Source organism: Typha latifolia, chromosome 11, assembly GCF_019914945.1.
Source record: "Typha latifolia isolate L0001 chromosome 11, TyphaL0001v2, whole genome shotgun sequence".
Taxonomy (NCBI): domain Eukaryota; kingdom Viridiplantae; phylum Streptophyta; class Magnoliopsida; order Poales; family Typhaceae; genus Typha; species Typha latifolia.
The window spans coordinates 6,816,622-6,843,445 of NC_133096.1; the positions used below are offsets into that span (position 1 = coordinate 6,816,622).

General features: G+C 36.9%; 4 protein-coding genes across 13 annotated transcripts; 3 read left to right on the plus strand and 1 right to left on the minus strand.

Moving 5' to 3' along the window:
- Positions 1-1,590: 1,590 nt before the first annotated feature.
- Positions 1,591-7,678, plus strand: LOC140797761 (disease resistance protein RGA2-like). 6 transcript variants are annotated; one of them, XM_073151409.1, is made up of 5 exons: positions 1,591-5,335; positions 5,510-5,706; positions 6,506-7,021; positions 7,120-7,142; positions 7,274-7,678. In XM_073151409.1, exon 1 carries the CDS (start codon positions 1,591-1,593, stop codon positions 5,296-5,298), a length of 3,708 nt encoding a protein of 1,235 aa, XP_073007510.1. In that variant the 3' UTR covers positions 5,299-5,335; positions 5,510-5,706; positions 6,506-7,021; positions 7,120-7,142; positions 7,274-7,678. The 6 variants fall into 6 exon arrangements, with proteins under 6 accessions (XP_073007510.1, XP_073007511.1, XP_073007509.1 ...); XM_073151410.1 differs by having other exon boundaries at positions 6,506-6,942; XM_073151408.1 differs by having other exon boundaries at positions 6,506-7,142.
- LOC140797762 (uncharacterized) lies at positions 7,616-13,208 on the minus strand. Of its 3 annotated transcripts, none has more exons than XM_073151411.1 (9): positions 12,937-13,208; positions 11,724-11,833; positions 10,864-10,932; positions 9,433-9,548; positions 9,274-9,328; positions 8,954-9,074; positions 8,335-8,382; positions 8,132-8,226; positions 7,616-8,019 (listed from the first exon to the last, which is right to left on the minus strand). In XM_073151411.1, the coding sequence occupies exons 1-9, from the start codon at positions 13,034-13,036 to the stop codon at positions 7,921-7,923; spliced, it is 813 nt and encodes a 270-aa protein (XP_073007512.1). In that variant the 5' UTR covers positions 13,037-13,208; the 3' UTR covers positions 7,616-7,920. The 3 variants fall into 3 exon arrangements, with proteins under 3 accessions (XP_073007512.1, XP_073007513.1, XP_073007514.1); XM_073151412.1 differs by lacking the exon at positions 12,937-13,208 and adding an exon at positions 12,108-12,814; XM_073151413.1 differs by lacking the exon at positions 12,937-13,208 and adding an exon at positions 12,159-12,813.
- A 4,923-nt stretch (positions 13,209-18,131) lies between these two features.
- Positions 18,132-19,171, plus strand: LOC140798137 (NAC domain-containing protein 74-like). 2 transcript variants are annotated; one of them, XM_073151895.1, is made up of 2 exons: positions 18,132-18,431; positions 18,519-19,171. In XM_073151895.1, the coding sequence occupies exons 1-2, from the start codon at positions 18,218-18,220 to the stop codon at positions 18,791-18,793; spliced, it is 489 nt and encodes a 162-aa protein (XP_073007996.1). In that variant the 5' UTR covers positions 18,132-18,217; the 3' UTR covers positions 18,794-19,171. The 2 variants fall into 2 exon arrangements, with proteins under 2 accessions (XP_073007996.1, XP_073007997.1); XM_073151896.1 differs by having other exon boundaries at positions 18,132-18,380.
- A 1,013-nt stretch (positions 19,172-20,184) lies between these two features.
- On the plus strand, positions 20,185-21,148 carry LOC140797291 (signal peptidase complex subunit 1). Of its 2 annotated transcripts, none has more exons than XM_073150626.1 (2): positions 20,185-20,326; positions 20,689-21,148. In XM_073150626.1, exon 2 carries the CDS (start codon positions 20,689-20,691, stop codon positions 20,971-20,973), a length of 285 nt encoding a protein of 94 aa, XP_073006727.1. In that variant the 5' UTR covers positions 20,185-20,326; the 3' UTR covers positions 20,974-21,148. The 2 variants fall into 2 exon arrangements, with proteins under 2 accessions (XP_073006727.1, XP_073006728.1); XM_073150627.1 differs by lacking the exon at positions 20,185-20,326 and adding an exon at positions 20,382-20,510.
- The last annotated feature ends 5,676 nt before the right edge of the window (positions 21,149-26,824 follow it).

A 26,824-nucleotide genomic window follows, 5' to 3' on the forward strand; every position in this document is an offset into this window, starting at 1 on the left:
ATTATGTCATTCTTGATGAGGGACATATCATCAAGAATCCTAAAACACAAAGGACCAAAAGTTTATTAGTGATACCTAGCGCTTATCGCATTATCATTAGTGTTCTCACTAATACAAAACAACTTGAAGGTAACTACATTGGCTTAGATTATTACACATCTTTAAATCATTTGCTTTATTTTTTTTCTTAATATTTTAAAGATATTCTCTATTTTGACATTTGTGTTTTATTGTAAGTAGGAACTTTGGGCGTTGTTCAACTTTTGCTGCCCAGAAGTTTTGATTTATAAAGGTTCAAAGTAGGATATGAAAATCCAATCCTCCGTGAGAATGAAAAGAATGCTTCAAGGAAAATTATGTTGGATCTACAAACGGGTAATATCTTTTAATTTTTTTACGTTCTAATTGTATTTTTAGAGATCTTAACCAATAGATCCTCGTCAAAGATCAACACTTACTCCTAAGGCAAAGTGTTAAAAAAAGAGGTTGTTTCATGGAGTCACAAAAGTTCACAATGATTGTGAATATCAATGCATGGGCAATCCAAAACTCGCAATTTTAAGTTGTCATGTTTGAACACGTGCATGATTTGGCTGCATTCAAATGCCTTCAGGAATTTTCGCTATGAGCTTGCAATTAGCTAATTCTGCTTACATCAGCAGAAGATATTTTAACGCACCTCTGGGTATGCTTGAAGTGTTAAACTTTTATAGTCTGTAATGTGAATTACAATTGAGAACAACATGCTCCGAGATGCACATCAAGATTCACCCAGAACTCCAATCGGTGCACAAACAAAATCTGGGTATCTGTTATCTTTCTGCTTCAGCATCAAAATTTTTGATATTAAGGATCAGAACAGTAGAACAGATTCTTCCGATTACCTCCGCTTCACAGAAGTAATTGTAGTAATTAACAGAAGCATGGACAAAAGAGAGCAAGGAGTCCAATATCCATCCAAAAGAGGAACTACAAGCCATACCTCTGTTAAAACTTTTGTTTTCTGTTTCGTGAAAGGTTGTATACTTGCATAGGAAGAGTATGGTGTTTTCTGTTTGAGAGATGTTACTTGAAATTTCTTGTAAGCGCTTATTTCTTCTTAATCAAAAGCAATTAGTGATACAAAGGTTCTTCGATCATGCTTCTGCTGTCTCGGGTTTCTCATAAATTATGTACCAAATAAGCCATTAATTTGTTGATTCTCTCTCTCTCTCTCTAGTTGTCAAGGATCCTACTGAAATTGATGATCTCTATCTGTCACAGAAATCGATCAGTTTCACTAGATAAGAAGGATAATTTGCCAGCCAATAAACATCATCATGTGGCACCTAGATGGAGAATTTCACGTAGCTCATATATATATATTAATAGATGTGGCCAATCTTGAGAATATAGGTGCAATGAATTCCACAATAGAATGAGGCCATTTTTGTCCTGGAGCACGAATTTTCTGGCCACCCAGCTAGCGTGTCGGCGGAACCCAAGTCGTAGATAGAGAGAGACAAACAAAGACTTATATGAGTCTCCGCGATCTTCACTCATTCTTCTCTCTCAAACATTGAGTTCACCCTGCTGCTTGTGAGGATTGAAATGGCGGGGATGTTTGGATCTGCGATCGTCGGTGAGTTGGTGAACAGAACCGCCTCATTCTTGGTCGGAAACTACGAGATGCAAGCGGGCGTCAAAGACAAGCTGGAGAGGCTGGAGGAGCTGCTCATCAAGATCCAGAGTGCAGTGGAAGCGGCGGAGGGGCGGCAGATCAAGAACACGTGGCTGCTCCGATGGTTGCGGAGGCTCAAAGACGCGGCCTATCAGGCTGACGACGTGCTCGACACCTTTGAATACCAAATCCTCGAACAGAAAGCCAACGGCGACGAGGTGAGTAGCTCCTTGGCCGCCTCCTCTACTAATGTCGCCAAACGTATGCGTACTGCTGCCAGGAGCTTGTTTTCTTGTGACGAGGACGTCAAGGAGCTGAGCAGTGTCGTGGAGAATTTAGAAAGAATTGCAGCTGGTGTGGGGGATTTCGTTCAACTGTTACAACTGGATGACAGCTCCAAGAAGTCGGAGTTGCCCACCAACAGCCGCATCACTAGCTCGTTGCTGCCCGAAGAACCGATTGGTCGAGAGGAAGAGAAGGAGAGAATTATCAACCTTGTGCTGCAATCAGAATCTAATGCAGTTGGAAATGTTTCTGTCATTCCGATTCTCGGAATCGGAGGAGTTGGAAAGACTACTCTTGCCCAGCTCGTGTGCAAAGATGAGAGGGTGAAGCAGCACTTCTCTCCAATTCCAATTATGTGGGTATGCGTTTCAGATGGCTTTGATGTGGTCAGGCTTACAAGAGAGATCCTCGAGCAAGCCGACAGTAATTTTAAGCCTGGAGATATCGAGAATTTTAACAGTCTACAAGTGAATCTTGAAGAGAAGCTAAGATCAAAGAAGTTCCTACTGGTCCTTGACGACGTCTGGAGTGAGAACGAGAGGAACGTCTGGGAGAAGCTTCGCACTCCTCTGTTACACGGGAAGGAGGGAAGCAAGATAATTGTTACGAGTAGACTACCGAGGGTTGCAAAATTGATGGGCACCATGGATCCAATTAGATTAGATGGTTTACCAGAGGATGTGTATTTGCCTTTCTTTAAAAAGTGTGCTTTCGGTGTTGCTGATCCTGATGAGGATCCAAGATTAGCAGCTACAGGGACAGAGATTGCAAAGAGGCTGAAGGGATCACCTTTGGCTGCAAAGACCCTCGGTGCGCTGTTGAAAGATAATCTGAATGAAGAATACTGGCAGAGCATCCTGAAGAGCGACATCTGGGAGTTAAAACAGGGGCAGGATGGTATTATACCAGTACTAAGGTTGAGTTATCAGCACCTACCCGCACACCTGCAGAGTTGCTTTGCATATTGTAGCATATTTCCAAAGGATTGGGAATTCAAACGTGATGATCTGATATACATGTGGATGGCAGAGGGCTTTATTCATAGCAACACACAGAGGGAGAGGATCGAGGATATAGGAAGCGACTATTTTGATGATTTGATATCGAAGGCATTCTTTGAACCTGCTTGGTCTGAAGATTCAGCTTCAAAAGATATCTACAAGATACATGATTTGTTGCATGATTTGGCAGAATCTGTTTCAAATGAGATCTGTTGTAGGATCGAGAGTGATGAGCCAATGAAAATTCCAGACAGTGTTCGTCATTTATCTGTGATGACTACTAATCTAGCTGGACTTACCGAGCACTCATCTGTACTAAAGCACTTGCGGACCTTAAATTTTCTATTCAAGAGCAAGTCGGATCTGAATGTTGCTGATCTTCGTGAAGTACTGGAAAAACTGAAAAGCATTCGTGTGCTTAATCTTGTCAATTGTCACATGGAAGAACTGCCTATATCCACATGCAACTTAATGCATCTAAGATACCTGAATCTCAGCAACACAGGAATCAAAGTAATACCTCATCAATTGTGTAGATTTTACCATCTAGAAATACTGATTCTTTCGGGATTGAAGCCTGATGGAGCACCTGCGAGCTTGGGCAAACTAATCAACTTGCGCCATCTAATTCAAGATCAAGAATGGTGGCGGAGCAATGATACTATTCCAATAATCTCTAAGATATCCGGCATAGGTAAACTGACTCGTCTTGATGAATTAGAAAGTTTCCATGTAGGGAAGGCGCCAGGTTTTGAGATTGGACAGCTAAAAGACCTGAGCAACCTCAGGGGATCTCTTCAGATAAAGAATCTTGAGAATGTGGGAAGTAAGGAAGAAGCCATGGAAGCTAGGTTAAGTTGCAAAAGAAATGTTGATACCTTGGAGTTGGCATGGTGCGACGCCCAAGGAAGTGCAAGATGTGAGGTCACGGAGGAAGTATTGGAAGGCCTGCAACCGCATCAGCATCTCGAACAACTTAGGATTATTGGCTACAGTGGAGTCCGGTCCCCGAGTTGGCTGATGGAAAAGCATTATTTGAAGAACTTAGTAAGTCTTAAGCTCCATGGCTGCCAGAATTGGAAAGAGCTCCCACCTCTCGGACAACTTTCATCACTAGTGGACCTTGAATGTAGTGGGATGCATGCGATAGAAGAAGTTGGTTGCGGGTTCTATGGTTCTGGTGTTGTCAAAGGATTTCCATCATTGGTGTACTTATCATTTGTTAACTTCCCAGAATTAAAGGAGTGGTGTGCCATCGAGGATGACCAATTGTTTCCCCGTCTTCTATCACTCGAAATCAAAGATTGCTCCAAACTGAGGGCACTTCCTTCCCTCCCACCTACATTGGTATATCTAACACTAGTGAGAGTAGGAATCACCCTTCTCCCAGCATTTCACAATCCGAAATGTCCATTATCGGCATTCCCCTCGTCCTCGTCCTCGTCCTCGTCCTCGTCTTCACCTCCTTCATCATTATCCCTATTTCATTTGACTATTTTGAACTGTCCAAATCTGGAAAACTTTGACGAATGGTCCAAAGAAGAAGGGGAGAAATTAAGTAAGTTGTCACATCTACACACTAGTTATCCTAACATTTACCTCCTTCGTCCATCGCTACGTAGTGTATGGATCGAAGATAGTGACATCGAAGATGTGAAATTATCCATGTGTCTACAACGTTCCTTATCCTTATTAAGTTCGATAATTTTAAGGAGGTGTCCACATATTACAACCCTTCCCACGGCTGATGCACTGCGCCACTTGACCAAGATTCATCATATGGTCATTTCTGATTGTGGAGAGTTGAGGTCAATTGGAGGGCTAGGAGCCCTAATCTCCCTATATCAATTAGAAGTTTCTCATTGTCCAAAGCTCACCACTTTGGTGGGTAATCAAACTGAACAGGCGGTGCAAGAAGAGGTGGGCTTTTCATCAGTTTCTAGTCTTAATCGACTAGAGATTGACAACCCCTTGTTGCTCAAGGTGCTGCTAAGCAGAGAAGGTCCCACTTTCCTCAGTGTTGTGACTATCAAAGGTGTAAATGGGATCACGACCTTCACCACTGAGATGGAGGAGGCATTTCAACACCTCAACTCCCTCTGGGCTCTAAGTTTTCGAGATTGCAATAGTCTCCAATGCTTGCCGGCATGTTTGAAGTACGTCTCGTTGGAAGTTTTAGATATAATGAATTGCCCCAACTTCCAATCATTTCCGGGCAAGGAGGCGCTGCCACCGAGTCTAAAAAGCTTAAATGTAAAGAACTGCCATCCGGCTTTGAAGGAGCGTTACCGAGAGGGTGGGCCTGATCGGCACACCATCGCTCACATCAGCCGCATCTCTATCGGTGACTAATTTAGGAGGAATTTATATCTTTTGATGGCTTAACCAGGTACTCACCCTATGCCACTCTCTAATCCTCCCCAATTAGTTATGCTCTACTTTTATATTACTCTATATTAATTCTTGCTCATCTTTATAAGGACCTTAAATACCTTATAGTTTTCTGCTAATTTCTATTGTTCTAATTGGTCATTTTCTTACTTCCTTACTAATCCTCCTCCAGTGAAAAAAGAAAATTTGTAGATTGCTCAGAGTACATATATATCAGGAGAAATTATGGGATAGACAAGACTGAGGTTTATGTCCTATAATTAATGCTGAGGTCAACGAAGAATAGCAACCGAGATCTGATGCTGTAATATTGAGTCCAATTCTGCGACATGACTAACTAGCAAAGATCCTTCTTGAAACAGATGCGAGGTAAATTATTCTATTAAACTGATCCTAATTTCAGTTCATGTCTCTATTTTCAGCTTATTATCAACTGGGTTTTCCTATGTTTAAGTATCTTCTAGATCATAACCTTCAAAACTGCTACTGTAACATTCTGGAGCCGTTCGGTTCCTCATACATTTTGCCTTTATTAGTATTAACATTTTATCACATGGATATTTATTATTCAATCTATACATTATGCTTTCAATGTCTCAAAAATACTTCGACGTTAGTGTTCTTGATAGTCAGTTACTATATAAATGAGTTAAATTAACTATATATACAAAAAAAAAAACTATAGCCTTGAATTAATTTTTTAAATTTAAGATAAAAATAAAAGGGAAACCAAATTTTAAAGTCAAATGAGATATATTTTAAATAATTTTAAGTATTTTATATTTAAAAGTTACTGTATTTTGTTTGTTAGCTTTAGATTAACATTAAGTTGGAGCATTTTTGAGGAATAAAAAATAAAAAAGTAAAGTAAAATATAGGAATTGAATGATAAATATCTATATGACAAAGTATAAATGATAAAAGCAAAAGCATTAAGATGATTTCGAAATCTTTGGTAAATAACTAATATTGAGTGTTTACCTGTGATGCTTAAGATGGGTCATGGTCAAATCACAATGTAAGGATTCTGAGATTTTTCTTGTCAGAAGTATTGTTGATACCTGCTAGTTGTTTATGATTTGTTTTCTATGTGTAGAGATAGTTAGTTAGACTTGTGGTAGTAAAAGCACATGAAAAATTATTTGAAAGAGTATTTACTGTACTACAGACAAATCTAGGATTTAATTGTTTGTTGATGCAACTTGCTGGATTGTGATCACCAAAATGAGACCATGAAAGCAGCCTCTTCAGGTGGATCCAGGGCCTATACAATGCCTCTGAAGGCATTATACATTATGCTTCTGAAGGCTCTTCTAATGCTGTTGCAGTCGCTACCCCTATTTCTGAAATTTTTTGTGATCTGGAAATCATCAGCTCTGAATATGTGGTTACTTAATTTCTGGAAACGATAACATCCATTTCTTGTGTGGCCAGAAAAAGGCCAACCTGCTTATAACTCTCAGAAAGTCTGCAAGGGAGGTTGTTTTTGTGATGCGTGTCAAAGCAAAGGCACTGCGTTGATAGAGGAGATATTAGGAGTTGTTCGTGCACAGTCCAAATCAAACAGTTCTGTCATCGGGTACATAGCAAAAGAAGTGCCTAAAGGCAAGCTTCTTGAGGCATTGTAGATGGCTTCTCTAAATTGTTTTCTGTCAAAGATGTCACTGAGCTTACTTTCATGAAGGTTGTATTTTTTAACTACATCAGCGATGAAGTAATGAACTATTTGTTTTGTGATTCGCATGTTAGAGAAGATTATTAAAGAGGAGGTCTTTCATGCAGGAATGATGGTTGACACTGAGAAGGTAATACTTCATCCACCTACGGTCAAGGCTAAAATGTTGATATATGCTATCCTCCTATCTTTCAAAGTCTTTCGCCAACTATAACTGTATCTGCCAGCAATAGAGATGAGTCTTCTCACTATTATTCTCAGCTTGGAGGTTCTGGAAATCAAAAGAGACAATAAAATCCATTTCGATCTTGAGAAGCCAATTGTTTTCAGCATTTAAGCTCAACTGAGATTCAGAGAGCTCAAGCCAATTCCTGCTCCAGTAGACTTTATAAAATTTGGAAGAAGCTCCGGAGATTCGTTCTTGCAATTGCAGCCTGATGAGCAACACTGGCCTTGTTACCTGGCTTCAAAGAAGCTATTGCAGCATTCTAAGCCTTGAGAACTTTTATATACCTTACTATGTGATATAGTAGCATCAATCAAAAATGTTCTGGCAATATTTGAGCAATAGCTGTTGTACTTTATATACCTTACTATGTGATGTAGTAGCATCAATCAAATGCCTCAAAATTATGATAAATGAACACCTGTTAGCAGGTAAAAATAGATTACAGTGGTGATACTCCCGCCATGCTAACAAAGAATCTAAACTCTCACACAGCTGTAGAGGTAGCTCTACAAAAAAAACCTCTTCCATGTACTTTGTAGGATGAACATGTTAAACTGCTTTATATGTCAAAAGGAAGTTTTCTGAAGCAACAAGGACATAACAAGAGAAGAAGAGACTGTACACTTTGAATTTCCAAGCTTCGACATCTAGAATGATCGGATTTTAGCGGCATCCAAAGCTAGCAAAGAAGACTGTATGAGGGCATGTCTTCAATCCGCATCACATCATCCAGCAGGAGTTCCCTCTCCAGCTGCACGCGAGTTGATCGCAAGACTTCCTAGCAATTTCAGATAAGTAGATAACTTGAATCCTTCAAACCCAAGAACACATTGAATAAAACATAGGGGAAATAGGTTAGGTTTATGTCAAGGTGAAGTAAAGGAATATACATTGAATTCCATGTAAGAAGCATTCTTTTCAAGCCACTGCTTGTCCATTATGACAAATGCCACGCAATACAGCAAGTCAAATGCCCATTCATCCTCTGGAAGTACATTAGCAGAATATATGCAAATTCACATCCAGTAGAATGTTACTTTATAATAAGGAAGTAGTTAAATTAAAAAATTATAGGGCACATCTACATTCTCACCTGAGAGCATCTGAATAAATACAGCTCTAACAAAAGTTCTCGTCTTTGCTGCAGATATATCATACTACTAGTTAAAGAAGAAAACTCAACCAAATGCATATTAAATATTGCACCAAAAAAGAAAAATATATGAAAGGTTATGGTAACATAATACAGAAGCATGATCTTCAAAATAGATTCTACAAAAAATTAAAATAAAGAGGTAACCAGTAAAGGATAGTGAAAAGCTATCACAACAATTTTCATAACTATAACAAGGCAATAGTGGAAAACTAAAGCATGAAAACCAATTTTCAGGAATAGCATCTAGCTATTCTATTTCTTAGTTTCTGCCTTGTTCTAAGCTAGATGGCACAGCAAACCCTCGACTTTTAAGTAGGGCTGGCAAAGTACCTATACCACTGGTGGGACCCTAGTCACTTTCCACAGTTTATTAGGAATTGCAACTCAAGTGCTGAAGAGTTTAAACAAATAGAAAAGCACTTGTACAAATAATTAAATATTGATGGATTTCAATCTTTTGATCTAAACATTAATTATTACATTTGCTGCAATAATGAAACCTTAGAGTATGATTAAAATCGAAAGATATCTACAAGCTGGTATTGGCAACAGTTACCAGATTGCAGATCAAGCATTTGCATAATCATAAATGTGATATTCACACCAGCAACTGCAAATGGGTACTCCCAAGTTGCTCGCTTCCCACCTTGTTTATTTAGCAGCCTCTGAAATGAAGTCTGAAGAATGAAATATATAAATATTCTTTCAGGGCAGGAAAGATCTAATTGATTTTCAAATATAAAATTCCATATGAAATATCAATGAGAGAAAACCATGCAGATGCACAAACATTGATTGCAATTCACAAAGTTGTCCTCAAATAACAAAGAATCTGCACTTATAGAGGGACAATCATAGACAAATGACATCTCTTACAGGAAATGTCTTTGCAAAGAAGAGAAGGTTCTCTAGTGAAATGAATCCTGCACCCCTGTTTGAGATGAAAAAGAGATTGCTTACAACAAACATTCATCGGGAAAATGACCATTTTATTACATCAGGATCGTGTTAAAATAATATCTAGTCTTATTTCACCTGAAATCAGTTGATGGGTCCCTCCCCTGCCACCCCATCTCTTTCCATTGGTCGGATACCAAACCATGGAGTTCTTGATCTGGGTACGTGGCATACCAAAGAGCTCTCAGGGCTTCCTATCACCATGAAAAGAATTGTCAGTGTTTAAAAGAACATGTAACATTTACTAAATCTAGATATACCAAATTTATTATATTCTTGTACGATTACAACCCTAAGATTCTTCTGCTTGATTTTGGAGAAAATTAAAAAGATATGATGTTCCTACAGCTTAAGGCCAAAAAAAGTTACGACAACAAGACAGACAGATAAGCAATAGAAGAAAAGATAACTACGGCATTGTCAGTGCAGACCTTTATAGTTTAGCCATCATATGGAAACATGAAATCATATAACTATTCAATAATTATTTTATATCATTCTATGCGAGGAACTATACTAAGGCTAGTTAAAAATGTTATGTAGTTAGCTGGACCCGTGAATTGAAGCATTTTTCCAGTTTTTGTATATTTAAAAGAAATGAACTCATTTAGGAGGTAACAAGTACAAAAAGAATGTCAATGTTTTCTACCTATTCATCAACATTTCCAGACCTAATCTGCTTATATTTAACTATACTACATTAGCTATAGGTGCACACCAATGTACTCCGTTATTAGGACCATCTGCACTGGAAAGACCCTCCCTGCTTTCTTATACAGTTGGGGAACTGTGAATATGTATGCGGGGCACCTAAAATGGTGCACAAATTGCATTTTAGACACCACTATCTGATATTTCTAACCTCAAGAGGGAAAAAAAAACTTGTAGCAGATCAGAGTATACTGGGACTTCAAAAAACAAAATAAAAAGGATTAAGTTGGCATAGAGGCACAGAATACTTAAAGAGGATTCTAGAAACTCCTTTTGTGAAATTAGCTACCATCTTCAACTATAGGCTCCACTATTTCCTTTACCATAATTTTGATTGGCAGCAAACTTTGCAGCAAGAACTTATAAGCCACTTCTCTGGTAACATAGTCAGACTAAAGCAAAAAGTTTCAATAATATATGAGCATAGATGAGAGGAAAGTAGCAACTAATGAAATAACCATGTAACAATTAAGTAATTTAATCGAAGGATAGCCTACTGTAGGTTTCTGTTATATTTGCTGCTCATGTGTAATCTTCATATGCAATTTGATAATATGTCTGAAAAGTTAACACTAAAAAAAGAACAGGTAGAATAGCTGAAAGAAAATGCAGTGCTGAATGTCATATATGGACGGGATTCATCAAAAGTACAAGAGGTAAAGGCAGGTCCTTTTGTCTTTCATTTAGTTTTGTATTCTGTTAATACTTAATACTTAATAGGTTGTCTAAAATATATGAAGAAAATGAACCATAATGCACCTCTAACAAAAACAAATAAATTTTATCAAGTAAAACAACCTGATGATCTCGCCTAGATGCATCAAAGTAGACCTTCATACGATGCTTCAATCTTTGTTGTCTTTCTTCCTGCCAAATTAAGAAATGGAATAAGGCATATGACAGAAAGCAAATGAGAAATTATAGTATTTACACATCCAAATGTTTCTTATCGCTTAGTTCATAAATTACATTTTAATGAGAATGTTTTAACAAAAATGTCTCTTTGTTCTTTTACATGAAAAAGATGCTGGAGTTTCAAATATCATACACTATATATATATACATACATAAATAAATATATAAAAAGAATTATAAATACAGTATATAAAAAAAATTATTCAAAGGAAGCCAACAGGGATATTGATTGGTCAGCGCATACCAGGCCAAGGGGCATATCTCAAGACTCCCTTTGGCCCACTCCAAGCTTACCCATGCTGACTAGTGGCAAGCAGCATTGACCCGTGCCAACCCCATGTTGATCCTATGCCCAGGATGAACTTGCAGATGTTTTATTTAGCATGGGTATGTCAATGGCTAACGATTAATGAATATGGATACCTCAACTGATCCCTAACATGTATTTATTGTGCAAATGAAAAGTTTTAAAAGAGTTTCTGACTTTCTGTATTAATTTTTAAAACTCTTTTGAGAGAAAATAGCTGAGTTTCCTCAAGAAAAAAAATAAAAAGTGGATCTGATATAAACAAAGGAAGAATTAGAATAATGTGAAGAGGATGACACATTACAGTATTTAGAAATACAGTATTCTACAGTTTCCTGGTCAACAAAAAAATAAGTTTATGAGATCGAATATGTAATGGCATAAGTATTTATGATATAAAAACTTACTATGGTACATAACTCAAGCTAGCCAGTACCTGTAATGGTGTTAAATTCATGCAGATCCGCTCATAGGTCCCTTTTCTTTTAATGCACACGCAGGAAAGACCTTTTCCTATCCATCTTGGAGACCCACATGTTGTGTCGTCTGTGTAGGTTATAATTTACATTTAGCAGAAAACCCCAAAAGCAAATCATTTTCTTCACAAAGTAAAGGTGACTTTGGTGAGAAACAATAATTCAAAAGTCAAATTATCAATTAACATAGAACAGAAGCATCACAAGAAAGTAAGCACATATTTCTAGTATGACAGACATCCTAATGGTTTTACTTTTAAGATACTGAGAAGTTCTAGTGGAACCTCGAATAGTTTGGTAAATTACTCTATCGGATGCAAAATATAATGATAAGATACATCAACCTAGGTAATGCTCCTTTTTACAAAATTTGGTGCAGAACATCTTGAACTCACTCCGAAATGATTGTGAATTATAACAAAAAGCCCAGAACATATCTTGACCCAACTGGCTAATATTCACCACAGTGCACTACTTTGCTTCCTTGGCATAACTAACTGTACAACAAGATAACAAGTTAGCAACTCAGTAAAGCATGAGGCTTCTGAGAGCACCACCAAGTCCACTATTATCCCTACATTAGAATGGAAACGAGGGAAAATTTGTAACTAAACAAAAATTTGGCCTGAATGGAAAGATGTAGACTTAAGCAAAGACTTTACAGCTCACCCAACATATCTCATCCTCCCGAGGTTAAAGATAGAGTAACTAATATAACTATAAATGGGCTCTTGGCTTTAATTTCCCACCAAACTATTATAAATAATCACCGAATCTTTTAAAAGATCTAACTTCTTTAATACATCTCCCTTAAATCTCATACCAAACATGCCAGATTCGGTGAGACATTGACTATGCACTCCGACTAATTTATTCCGTTCCGGAATGAAAAATAAAACCAAATAGGAAACTAGAAAATTCGCAAAAGAGATTCAATTTTCCCCCAAAAAATTAGATCCCAAGCCATCAATGATGCTTCTCCTTGTACACAAATCTCTTCCCGAGACCAAAAAATACAGGACATTGCCTGATTTCAAAAGGAAAAGAACGAAAAAAGAAAGAGATAATTTGGAGCAAAACCAACATAATAATCTGCATAGAGATCCCAAATACACTAAACCCCAACCAAGAGAAGGACGCAGGGGGTATGACCCACGAGGGAGAAGCCATAACCTGCGGTCGAAGAGGAGCCTTGCGAGCACCTCGAGATCGAAGTAGGTGGAAGCGAACGTATCGCCATGCACCCCCCTTGCTGCCTCTCCACCGCCCCCATCTCTCTCCCTCTCTCTCTCTCCCCCCTTTTCTCTTCGTTAACTTCACTTCTCTCTCTCTCTCTCTCTCTCTCTCTCTCGAGATGTTTATAATAGTTGGAGTGTCAGAAAAGAGCCGAAGCGAGCAGCGGTTCGTCGTTTAGTTCGCGGCTTTCCGCTAAAGACCCCCAAATTGAAGGCCAAGAGAGGGGAGAGGGGCACCTATTTAAACCGGTCGAAATGACCAAAATGGGCCTTTCTCGATCCCTTTCTGATGTAATGTGTTTTGGATTGTTCGGGGGGCTTGATGGGTATTTCGTACAAATGTGTGTATTTGGTGGGGGACCGGTGACTGACTGACTGACTGACTGCTGCCGTCTGATTCCCTATCCATCAATAGCATAAGTATAAGCATAAGCATTACCTTCTCAAATATTATCAACGTTATTCTACAATGGTGACATCTCTTTCTAGCATTTTGGGAGCTTTATCCGAACAAAAAAAATTTATCGTTATTCAAACTATGAGAAAGTCCAAATTTGTGTACCAAATTTTTCTATCTTTGTGTAAATAGAATGAGTTAATTATAATTAAATTAAATAATTTATGTAAAAACTCTTTTAATGCGAGAAAATAAAGTTACTGGATTACAATTGATAATGAAGAATTACTGAGTTCTTCTCTCGACAAATCTAAAGAAACACAAACAAATGATCACTTCCTTGAATCATAATTAAAGAGAAATAATTAACAAGAGGACTAATGCTTCGTAAGAGAATAAAAATAATCTCACCAATATAATGAGCTTGATAAGATTCTTTTCCCTGTTGAGCATGGGTTGACCAAGATCTTGTCCAAAAATTTTTTAAAAAATTATTTTCTTTTTGAAAGCTTTTTTTTGTTTCTAGTTTCTCTTGAGAATGAAAATTTAGCTCCCATTTCTATTTTTATTTCTTTCTTTTTTGTTTTGTTTTCTTTTTTTACCTAAGTGGGTAGGTCCCATCCTCACACCATCCATTATCCCTATTTTTTTTTTTAATCTTAGATGAGATCTCTTATAAGAAAGAAATGAATATTAAGAGATACTTTTATTCAGTATCAAAGATGCAAGAAATAAAAGGGGGATAACAACAATGCTAAACACAAATTATCTTATATGAGTTTTTCCTGTTGTTTTTAATAGATCATAAATCAGTAGTCTAATCTCCGATATTAGGTTAAATAACTGGACTAACTTTTTAATAAGAAGAAATTAACATATAACAGTAGAACAACAACAAAAAAACTTATTAATCATATACTCCGCCATCTTATGCAGTAACCAAGTAAAATATAACAACATCAAATATTTAACATTTATAAGTTTCTCCCAAAAGATAAATATCAAAATAAGTATTTTTAGTCAATTTTATGCAGTAAAAACTTACCTAAAATATAGATTTATTTTAGAAAGATATTTATTATTATCTTTTTATGAAAATTAAAAAAGGTCAACTACTCGCTAAATAGGTGAGTGGCACACACCAAATCCCAAACTCGGCACTCTACCAAGCCATCATCCTCAGATCTACCATTAATCATCAACCATGCATGGTGATGCATTTGCTTTACTATAAGAAACAAAACAGAATGGAAGCTAAATGGATTGCCTTGGAGAGAACCATCATATGTTGTTTATATGTACTTGTAATTTGTATAGTAAGATACAAAGTATAATTTGTTGTGCTTGCTTTAAAGTTACTCTAGCTCCGTTAGGGTTGCGATGGAATCGATGGAAACCTTCTATTCCGATATCATGGCATTATTATTATTGGTTCATTTTCTTAGCCTTCTCGGTTTAATGTCTCTTTAAATTTTGTGGTTTATCCACACTATTTCCTTAGTTTCTTTTTTTGTAACAACTATTCTATTGATAATAATTAGTAGTTGTAATCTTTAGATTTGAAATGAATGATATCTCGCCTACGGGCTTTCCTTAATATTAAAAAACTAGTCACAATAACAAAGAGGTTTGGAGGGAAAAATATCCAAAACAGACCATAATAAACATAACATAAACTATACATATATAATACTTCAGTAAAAAAAAGATTCACTAAATATTAACTCCTTTATACGAGAAAATCGACAATATAACCTTTTATCATAAGCTGACAGGATCTCCTTCAGCAGCGGTAAATGGTAATAGTAATTTAGTAGCCCTTCTTTCCAGACGGTTGGTCAAACTGGTCTTAGATGAGTACTTTACACAGTATTATGACATGGGTCCCATTCCCATAAGAAGAAAAGATGTAAAGAGAAATTAATAGCCCCTTGTTGTCTAAAGTTCTCAAGGAATCGACACCATTCTATCTGTGTACACTGCTGCAAATTTTGAATGCTCTAACACAGCATGCCATGTCCTATAGATTCTATGTTCTTTTTTTAAGACTAATAGTACCATGAGAGCTAATCAGTTCAGACTCTTGTTTTTGTCTCAATTCCACTCCACATGGCGACATGGTGGTCAAAAGACAAGCAGAAGAGTCTTTAGATCCTTCATGTGGCCCAGCTTTAAGGGACAGGGACTGTTTTTAACTACCAAACAAGGAGCAGCATGTGAGATAAGAGGTATTCAAATCCAGATGGAAGAAAGTTTTAGACATTTATAAAGACAGAGGAGACAGCAGTGACTAGATCTTGCACATGGATTTGGCACAGAGGAACCTTGGATTTTATAACCTTCCTATTGTTTTTTCTTTCTTGTTTCCCTGATTATAAATAATATTAAGGTTTTGATATTATGGAGATATTGACAAGCTCACAATGAGATAGATTCATATATATATATATATATATAGAGAGAGAGAGAGAGAGAGAGAGAGAGAGAGTAGGGAGGGAGTGATGTTAATATATGCTCAGGAGTCGTGCTATGTGTTTCAGAAAATGTTAGACAGCTTTATAGTCAAGTCATTGAGTATGCCTGGGGATTGACCATCTTATTTTAAGGTGAGAAAGTATATTAACGAAAGGTTTGTAGTCGAATTCGTATAAGAGAGCGAGATCAAAATACATAGCAAGACGTAGAAGAAGAACATAAGGACTCACTGCAATTTTAAGCTCTTGAAGATTTGAAGAGGTAATAAGGAGGCAAAAAAAGATGGAACTTCTCCGAGCTCATCAAGATGCTTCCAGGAGGCAAAAGGTTTGGCATCAACACTAGAATATCCTTCCGAAAGAGTAGTCATAAAAGATTAAAGTATGAATCAATTTGGTAAGTAATTCTGAATTTACGGCATAAACCCAGCAAGAATATTTACTACACTACTCTGGCAACACCTTGTCAAAGTCCAACGGGGGATGATGACAAGACCTTCCACAAGTCGGCAACGAGATACTGCCCTGCTAATTCTGAACGAACCTGGACTCGGCAGTTCACCGTAGAAACAAACGTCGGTGATGCATGGACGCTGAACGCCGGTTTTGAAGATTGTGGGGACGATTTCATTAGTCTCTTACTCTCTTTTGAATTGCATTATATTTTACAAATCCCCTACTGATGTTAACTACTGTACTAACTACAGCAATTTCTATATAAATAAATAAAATAGGCCGTGTATTAAAATTAATAGTTTCAGATGCTGTAGACAACGGTAGTAATTCCTTTCTGGAGGCCTGACTATAGAGGAGATTAAGGTTGTATAGTTTCTATCCTCCACCTACGCCGTCACTGATGGGTTTTTCTCTACTCCTCTCTCGTAGTATCTTTAACTAGGAGAGAGAGACACTTCCTTCTCCCATTAGTGGCACTTACTTTCTCCGCTCTTACTTTCTTCCTCCTCACTTTTCTTCTTTCTCCTCTCTTTTTCCCTTCTCTTTCTTCCTCTTTCTTTTCCCCTAATCATCATCACCGGTCCGATGGTCTCCTATTTTTGAGGCTATCACTCCCTAATCACTAAGACATGTTGCGCTCTTCATCACCAAGACCCTCTACTTTTATGTCGTCATTCCACTCCTCGACACTCCTTGTCGTCATTGAATAAAAAGTAGCATCACAAAATCCAACAAAAACACCCTCTTTTTTTTTAAAAAAAATTTGTTTATATTTTTGTGTAGGCTTGTCTCTTAGGTGAATCACATACCATCGAATAAATTATACCTGACCTAATGAGTTTTTAATAATTTTCAAGTCGTTCACAAACAAGCATATGATTACTGCTAGGATTAACCATGTAGCATGTTTGTAACACAAATCAAAATAAAATTTAGAATATTAACATCATAATCTAGATTACTACGAGGGAGGAATGCTTTAGCGTTGTTAATTGATCCATTAGATAACCAGAAGCCATAAGAGAAAGTTGAATGATCTTTAAGGTCAAATTAGGGCTATTTAAGGTATTTTCATTTTTATTTCTAAAATAGCATGATATTCACTATTCTATCAACTGTCCCGTTAAATTTATCATTTAATAAAATGAAAAAAAAATTTATCTCATAAGACTTTTAAGGTATTAAAAATAAAATATATCAATCAAATAATAAATAGCTTTAATAAATGCAAAACATAGGGCAATGTTAGTAAAAATAACCCTAAAATTTAGCTATTTTCAGCCAATAAGATAAAAGCGATGGGATTATGAAAATCCAAATTAAAGGCCGGGTGTAAATTGCAAACATAAATAAATAAGAAATATAATCTGAAAATAGTATTTTAGACTCAATGTTTTGACATACATTTTATCAAAATAGATACTAAAATATAATCTATCTTTCTCCTCTCATTTCGATCCCTACTCATCTCGCTCCTCTAATTATCTCCTTTCATTACCATCTCCAATCTTAACTAATCTTTTCTTTCCTCTTCTCTCTTGTATTCTCCTCTAATTAACTACTTACTTACTAAATAATTTATTATAAAATATAATTAACTAAATATGTGTTTAATAAATATTGCGCTATAAAATACAATTAACCGAATAAATTATTTTATTTAAATACAACATTTAGAAAAATATATATCTCTTAATAAACCTGCATTCCTGTTATAAAATTTCTTCTGCTCAAGATTTCCCGCGCGAAAACTGTATATATAGCAATAGTACCGGATATCGGATTCTCAAACCGCTCTTTATTGGGTTATCCGCTCCAGAGATCAAAAATTCCCCGTCTCCCTCCTTCGCCTCGAGAGCAGGAATTCCCTCCTCTCTTCGTCAAGATCAGCAATGGCGGCGGCAAAGAGAACGCTACGGTTGACTCCCGGAATCCAATTCTCCGATTCAGAGCTCGTCGGCCACTACCTCCGCAAGAAGCTCTGCGGCGAGAAGTTGCCAGACGGAGTGAGACCCGAGATCGACCTCTACTGCGCCCACCCCGACCGTCTCACCGGTACGAAGCTCCCCAAGATCACTCCTTTTCTTCCAAGAAGAAGGGGAAAAAGTAAAAAAGATCATCTTTTTCGGTTTATTTTTGATCGATTTCTTCGTTTCTTGATTTTGGATTTGAGTTTATGTTGGTCTCGACCAGCTCAATTCCATCCCCCGAATCGATTCTCCGAGTGGTACTTCTTCACGTCTGCGGCGCACCGGAAGCACGAGCCCGGCGTCGGACTGCCGCCGCGGAAAGCCGGCCAACGGCTTCGAGGGCACGAAGCAGAGGTTCTCCTACTTGGTGAAGGTGAAGGGGGAAAAAGAGGAGAAGCCCACCAACTGGGTCATGGACGAGTACACCATCAAGAACGACTCTTCTGGGTCTGCCGAAGATCCCAAGACGGCAACCATCAATTCCTATCTGGATTCTAACCGTTGTGCGGTGACTGAATTAATCTCGCTGTTTGTTTGATTCGCTGCAGCTAGCTGCACGAGTGGGTGATTTGCAAGGTGCACTCAACGTCGAAAGCTCGAGCCAGGGAGGAGGACGGCGCCGCCGACGCCTGCTACTACGTTCGCTTGAACCGTCGGTGTTCTGGGAGGAAAAGAAGGGCATAATCCATTAACTACGGAGAGTCGAATTAATAAATTTACAATCCATTTGACGATGACGAAGAATAACGGATGCATTAGTATTTACTACGCATGCAATCGCAGTAGACATGAATGGCGTTATTGTTATCATACACATCTTTTTAAAAGATTAAGTAGTTGCTCTGGAAATGGAATCACAGTGTCTATGAAGCCTAAAGCATATGAGGGCACGTTCATCATATTATGTTCTATATCCTCGGAAAAAGCTCAGATTTCTCAGGAGCCGGCAATGCATTTTTTTTTTCCAAATGAAGTCGGCAATCGTTATTGGGTGTTCTTTCTTTAAGGAAATTTGCATTTAGCACCCTATCTTTTAATCTATTTGTGGTTTACATCTTATGTCTTTAATATTTACAAGTAGAGCCCTATATTTTTATTTAATACGTGTAGAAAATACTCTGCAATTAGATATGTTAACTAAGCTTTAATCAACCCCTTAAGTTAAGTTAAATATAGTGAAAAGATTTTAAAAAAATTCTCATTCAAACTATACCCAACTCATTCAAACGAGTACATTGGGTCTTTGCAGAAGCTTTGCATTTTGCCCCTTGCATTATATGCTTATATTGCAAAACCCCCCTGATCTTAAAAGAGCTTTTGACTCTAAATTAATCAGTATTTTATCTCTAAGTAAAATATTAATAAGCTCAGCGTTTTTGTTTTGTCCTAAAACGTTGATTAATTTAGTATTATATATATATATAAATTATTTTAACTTAATCTTTCAATGGTTAAGAAAAAAAAAACCTAATAATAAAAACTCTGAACTGATTAGTATTTTTAAAAATATTAATTAGTTTAGTATTTTATCAGGACTACAGTAAATTAGACCAATTATCTATTTTAATAAAAATAAATAAACAAAGAGGACTAGTTTGGTCAAAAACTCATCTTAAAATACCCTCTAATGACTAATGGTTGACAAATGAGCAGGGATATTTGCAAAATTTGTGCATGTGTGACACTTTGAACTAGATTCTAGGTCATACCAATATACCATGGGTGTGCTATTCTTAGACCGGCACAAACCCGACCCGGTTGCCACCGGAATACGCCAAATACTGAAGGAGTTGGAAATCGGCGTTGGTTTCAGTATGTCGAGTAAGGAAGTCTGCAATGGGTGATGGGCCGACGGAATTGGAGAAAACGTCCAAGATTGAGATCCATGATTCAATTTGGGTTCGCGTCGCGAGCAAATATTAAGCCGCCTCCTGTCGTCGCATCTCTTCTTCATTCCAACACCTCTCTCTCTCTCTCCTCTCTCTCTCTCTCTCTCTCTCTCTCTCTCTCTCTCTTCCGCGCACACGTACGGTGAGAAGGCGTCTCTCTCTCTCTCTCATTCACGGTCATCGGTCGATTAGGATTAGGGTTAGGGTTAGGGTTAGGGTTTGGGTTTCGGCACCCATCAATTCAATTTAGATTCCTTCTTCTGACCCCTTCTCGTCCAATGAGGTTTAGGGTTGAGGGCGATAACTCTTTGTTCTCATAGTTTCGGGTATAGATCTTCTTTTTTCGATTCTTTCAACCGATCATTGAAAACGAGTCATAATTTTAGCATAAAGTCAAAAATCCATTTATTCAGTTAAAGCTTGAATCTTTGTATCGTTTTTCTAGGTTTTTTTTAATATACAATATCGTGTATTTTTTTTTCCTTAATTTTATTTTGTTTGTAGATGGATTGGCAAGGGCAGAAGCGCGCGGAGATGCTGATGCAGATCTTGCTCGTGGTGTTCGCGATCGCGGCTTTCGTGGTCGGATACACGATTGGGTCTTTCCAAATGATGCTCCTCGTCTATGCTGGTGGAGTGGCCCTGACTGCGTTGATTACCGTGCCCAATTGGCCTTTCTTCAATCGCCACCCGCTGAAATGGTTGGACCCAAGTGAAGCTGATCGCCACCCGAAGCCCCAGCTGAGTGCCGCCCCGGGTCCGAAGAAGAAGGCGTCCAAGAACAAATAGAAAAGTTGTCTTCTTCACGGCTCTCCGCATTTTGGTAACATGGTTGCTTCTGGTAGGATATATGCTTTAATCGGTTGTTGTTTCTGAAGTAGTTATTGAAATTAGAAACAACTTTGGATAATGAAAGTTTGACATTTTGGAAGTGTCTAATTAATTGAAATGTTCTTATTTCCTATGTCTTATCTGCGGGATTTAAATTTTCATCAATAACTATTATAATGTGCTGTTAATGGGTCCTCAATATTGTTCTTATTTCCTAGAGTGCTGGTCATGAAAAGTTTCTTTTTACTAGACTGGCGTAACCCTGGGTTCATTAATCTTTTCTGGAGAATGGAGCTGAATGCTCTTTATAATGGTCTAGTGATGAAGACTAGTTATGGGGATAATCTAGTTTGCACCTACAGGGGTATCAAGGAACTCAAGTACGTTAGGTTTGCGAGAACTTTAGGCCCATGAACAATGAATTCCCTTCAAATCTGCTAGAGATTGTTGTGCCTTTATTAATGTGGAACTTAGCTTCTCCGTCTGTATATTTTACTTCTTCAGATAAGTGATTTTGTATAAATGAATATCTTGAGGGGTTTCATTATGAATAGCTTGATATCATGTACTAGCTTAATTCCTCTTATGAACAGCTTGATACATATGCATTCCTCTTACTTTTATCTTGAATCAGATGTTTCTTGGCTAGAATGAATGTTAAGTGAAAGCCATTTTTTTCTTATAGTTGACAGGAGAAGTATGATATTTTTTGTTACCATAATTAGGATTATGTACCTTTGTTGTTACAGACTTTGTTTTAGGAGTTTGTTAATTGTTTTATTGGTCGCATGGACCTTTCCATCTTGCAACTAATATAGAACAGCTTAATATTACATTCACATGCACCTCTGAGAAAGCCATTTCCAAAACATCCAGCTTGTTAGGGCTTTCTCTTGATATGCTATGAACCCTTAGGCTACAGGTTAAGTACGCACCTAGAGATCTTGATCAGAATTGATTGGAGAGGAAAAGGATTCATAATCATCTTCTTTGACCCAACATTTTGCTTACACCTCAGCTTATCTTAGTTTTATTTAATGACAACTTTTATGGCCTTTTGTTCAATGAAACTCTGTTTCAGGCTGACATTCTAAATTCCATTGAGGAAGCATCATAAATTCAAAAATCCATCTTTATTAACCCTCTACAATAGGTCTTCTTCATTATGTTTGTGCTCTCATAAAATTGTGGAATATGGTCAAATGCTAACTTGTTAATCTTTGTTGACCCAGATGTTTCTGCCTTTCTGGTATATCTTGCTTTGTAATATATTTTCAAGCATCTTTGTATGTTGTGAATATACTTATACCTAAAAGTCAAAATCCATCTCATTCCTTCAAATGTGGACTATGCGATTTTTTCTCCCTTGGTTCCTGAGAAAATGAATACAAACTAGTTATTTGATGAGTAAAAACCAATTATGGCTGCTTAGTTGGTAATGGTATATAATATCATTTACTCTTGCAATCTCTGTATAGTACTGCTCATATTTCTGGACTGATAACTTCCAAGCAAATTTCTTCATCTAAGAATCTTACTCCATCTAAGTACCTAAGCATAGCAGCTGCCCAGAATAATGATAGTCTTAGGCTTTTCTTAATTCTGCCTTGGAAAGTTATGCCAAATGACGAGTAAATAAATTTCTTGTAACAGCAGTTTTGAGCATGTTGACATACAAATGGTCCTTGCAACTAAAATTTGCTGACTTCTATTTTCCATATAAAAACATAGTGACAAGTTACTATTCTAGTTCTTTACTTTGTATGCTTTTTTCCCCCTTTTGTCCAGAATTTCTCATTTAGGTTGGAGTAAACAATCTTCTTCAGAGGATCTTAATAGGGAGACGGTGTTAAATGAACCAAATGTCCAATTGCAACAAGTATTGCAATCGTATCCAACATTTCTTAAATCTTATTCGCATCACACTTTTATCTTGATTAACCAGTTTGACAAGAATTTGATTATTCCTCGCTGATTTTGGCATCAGTTCTTTGCATCCCTGTTATGTGCAAACCGATTAGATGATCCTGCTTTAGTTTTTCTCATCATTTCATAGTATCATCAACTACTTAGGGCATCACTTGTGATGATGGTAAGACCTATTGCTTGGCTGATCTCCATAATGGCTGGATCCTCATGCAGCCTTCTACTGCATTGTCATTAACTACACAAATAGTACTCTTTAGTAACTAGAAATCTGTTTCAATAAGAAGAAATTCATGCTATTACTGCTGATCATGCAAGCAGGTAATAGCTTGATGTATACATTGGGCAACTACTAGAGCACAATGTGCTGCATTAAACTTCCTCAATTGCTTCCAAGCATGTGAAGTTGTAACCAAAATTGGAGTAACATCTCAAATGCCAGCTCTCCTGAGATGAATTCCTGAAAAAGAAAGAGATTGAAAAATTCAAACATGACATATGCTTCATGAACTTTTAATAAACTAGGTCATACTTCAGATAAATAATATCTGGTAAAGGCATTTTTCTCTCCATTCTAGTTAGTTCTCTGTTTTTTCTTGTTCGTTGTTTTCATCTCTTTTATTGTCAAGGTCTTTTATAATATCTGGTAAAGGCAATTAAGAAATCCTAAAGGCATGCCAAAGCTATGTATGTTGGTTTTGTTGATACTGCCTTGCAACTTGTCCTCTTTATGTCTAGCTTTTCCTATTCTTCCTTGTCACCTGTGTTTCAGTGGTGCTTATATGTCTGGGCTCACTTCATTTCTGTCACCAAGACTATATCTTCAGTAAGCTGGTTGTACAGGACAAAGTGCCTGAAATGAACATCTACATTCATTTATTTCAGTTAGTTCTCCAATTGTGTGCATTCATATTCTGTGTGAGTTTCTTAAACGAAGATTTCTAAAATTTCTCACCACTCACATTTGTTATTGCTTTAGTATTATACTACTATTGAAACTATTAACTCTCATCTCTTGAAAGGTCTAGCAATCTTCCTGCTTATTGCTCAATTTGTGGTCATGTGTTTTGAGGTTAGTAGACAAACTATCTATTCAGTTGGGCTGCTACTTATTCATAGGATGTTGCTGATGCAATGATGTATATAACATAGAACTCCTACTTCATGTCCACATACTTAAAGACTAGAATACATGGTCTTGTGGTTACTTGGATATCTATGACTAGTTCCATGAGAGTGATCAATTCTGGAAGATGTATGCCAACTGGCTAGTTTTTTGTTTGGTTTGGATATTCTACCTCCTTTTTTCTTCTGTAGGGGATGTTCATTTTAAACTCAGTGATATTCCTTTTGTTTTTTAATTTATTTGAGTTGGTTTGGTATCTACTGTCACTCTAATTGGGTACCTGCCCAAGTCTAAGTCAGTATAGACGTGCACACTTTTTCTCAAAGATCTTTAGCAATTTCTGCTGTTATGAACCTTCTTCTGCCATTGATCTGTGTCTCGCTTAGTTTAATATTCTTCATTTTGGTTAAACTCGAGTGTTTGGTAACTACTCCTGGAAAGCTTATTTAATCCAAAATCTATAGTAAAAATTTGGCCAAAAACATTAAAGCGCAAGTCTCTAATTGTGCCGGTATTATTAATAGTTTTCTAATAGCCAATGTGAAGTATGAGATAGTGCTCAAGAGGCTCTTGTTATATAATAAGAATTTTTTGTTTTGTAATGAAAGTCTAACTGGCTCTCTCTACCTGGTAAGAAATGGTTTGAGTAATGAATCAATTTTAATAGAATTAGTAGGTACATTCTCTATGACCAAAGAAGTTATAGGTTTGACTCCAACCTAAATAATATTATGGAGAAATTATTTAGTGGTTTGGTAGTATAGTTCGATATAGTTGATGGCTCGACAGTGCGATTAGTTTGGAGGAACAGCTCGACAGCGCAACGACTTGAAATAAGTCTCGGTGTCATTTAGTTCGGAGTAATTATTCGGCGATGCATATGGCTTAAAGCTTAGATTAAACAGCCAAAAGTTTGATGGGGTCTAAGTGCTTCTGTATTTAGGGAGGGTTAGCCGTTTGTCCAATTCATATTTAGCCTTCGAGTTCATGAATGATAAAAAAAATATTATTCTCATATTGTTGAATTGGAAAATTAAAAAAAAAGAAAAAGAAATGGTTTGAATAAGTGTCAAGTGCAATAATCATTTGTAATCAATGATCATAATCACGTCCGAAACACTATATAGGAAGCCCAATGAATACATAGTGACAAGTTAATAAGAAATGGTTTGATTAATCAACCTATTTTAATAGAATTGGTAGGTATTTTTTTCATGACTAAAGAAGTTATGGATTTGACTCCAATCTAAATAATATTGTGGAGAAATTGTTTAGTGGTTTGGTGGTTTAGTTCGATACGGTTGATAGCTCAGCAGTGCAATTTGCTTGGAGAAATAGCTCGACAGCGCAGTGGCTTAGAATAAATCTCGGCGTTATTTAGTTCAGAGAAATTGTTCGGCGACGCATATGGCTTAAAGCCTAGACTAGTCAGCTAAAAGTTCGATAGAGCTTAAGTGACTCTATATCTAGAGAGGGTTAGCCTTTTGTCCAGCTCATATCTAGCCTTCGAGCTCATGAATGATAAAAAAAAAAAAATACTATTCTTATATTGTTGAACAGGAAATTTAAAATAAAAAGAAAAAGAAATATTTATAATCAATGATCATAATCACCTGAGAAACAATATACATGAAGCCCAATAAATTAGAACTGAAATCTTTTCAATGACTAACTCGGATCTAATGTCTGAAATACTGGCATGTGACAAATGCTACACTTTTTTTTCTTCAAAAAATAAAGATAAAAATAATTCAGAGGACTACTTGTTATGAGATCTACAAACATCCTTTGTAGGACCTGCAATCAGCAATAATACATGCACTACCAATCTGGGTTTATTAAATCTTGATTTGGATAAGGTGGCCTTTGGAACCTCGGAAGGCCGTTTCATAATATTAATATTCGGCCATCCCTCCACCCCAAAAGCCATGAGCCCATGAGATGGATGTTTACATTTGTCCTTCTCTCTGTCACGTTGTTCACCTTCTTGTTTTTATATATATATATATATATATATATAGAGAGAGAGAGAGAGAGAGAGAGAGAGAGAGAGAGAGAGTAATGCTTCAGGTACACCAAAATGTAGCTGGGGAATTTGACTTCTTAGTTACTATGGAAATAGAATAACAAGTAATTTTATTATATGATCATTCAAGAATACAAGTCAGTGTTACTATGAGAATAGAATAAGTCTCTTCTGAAAAGAAGAGGAACTTTTCATCTAATTTGTACTAACTGCACGATTTTGAGGTCTTCGCACCACTTGGTTTAGAAGTACCTTTTTAAGAGATTAAAAAAAGAAGAAGAAGAGCTTGGCTGAATTGCCAACATACCTCATGTTCTAAGGCCAATATAAGCAATGGTGGTTTAATCTTTATATTTATTTTAATAGTTTTTTATTTATTTCTAGATTTGAAAATATTTGATAAGAGCAGAGAGAGTAGACCTGATTTAAATATGTGAACTTCTCTTTTCATTTAATTGATATGATCAGAACGGTGGAATTTAAAATTTTATTAAGGTATATTCTAACAATTTAAGGATGGTAGCAAAGCTAGCTCAAGTAGTTAGGGGAGGCTTATGCTTACTGGGGTGCATTCTGGCTATCGTAGCAAAGAGATCATGGATATATCACCATGACGCCACTTGGTTGGATTCTTGGCAATTTAATTTGGCAGTAGATGAGTCTATCTGCAGCTCTAACTGCAAGAACTTCCAGCAGAGTAGGAGAGCTGACAGTTTTGTAATTGACTTGCC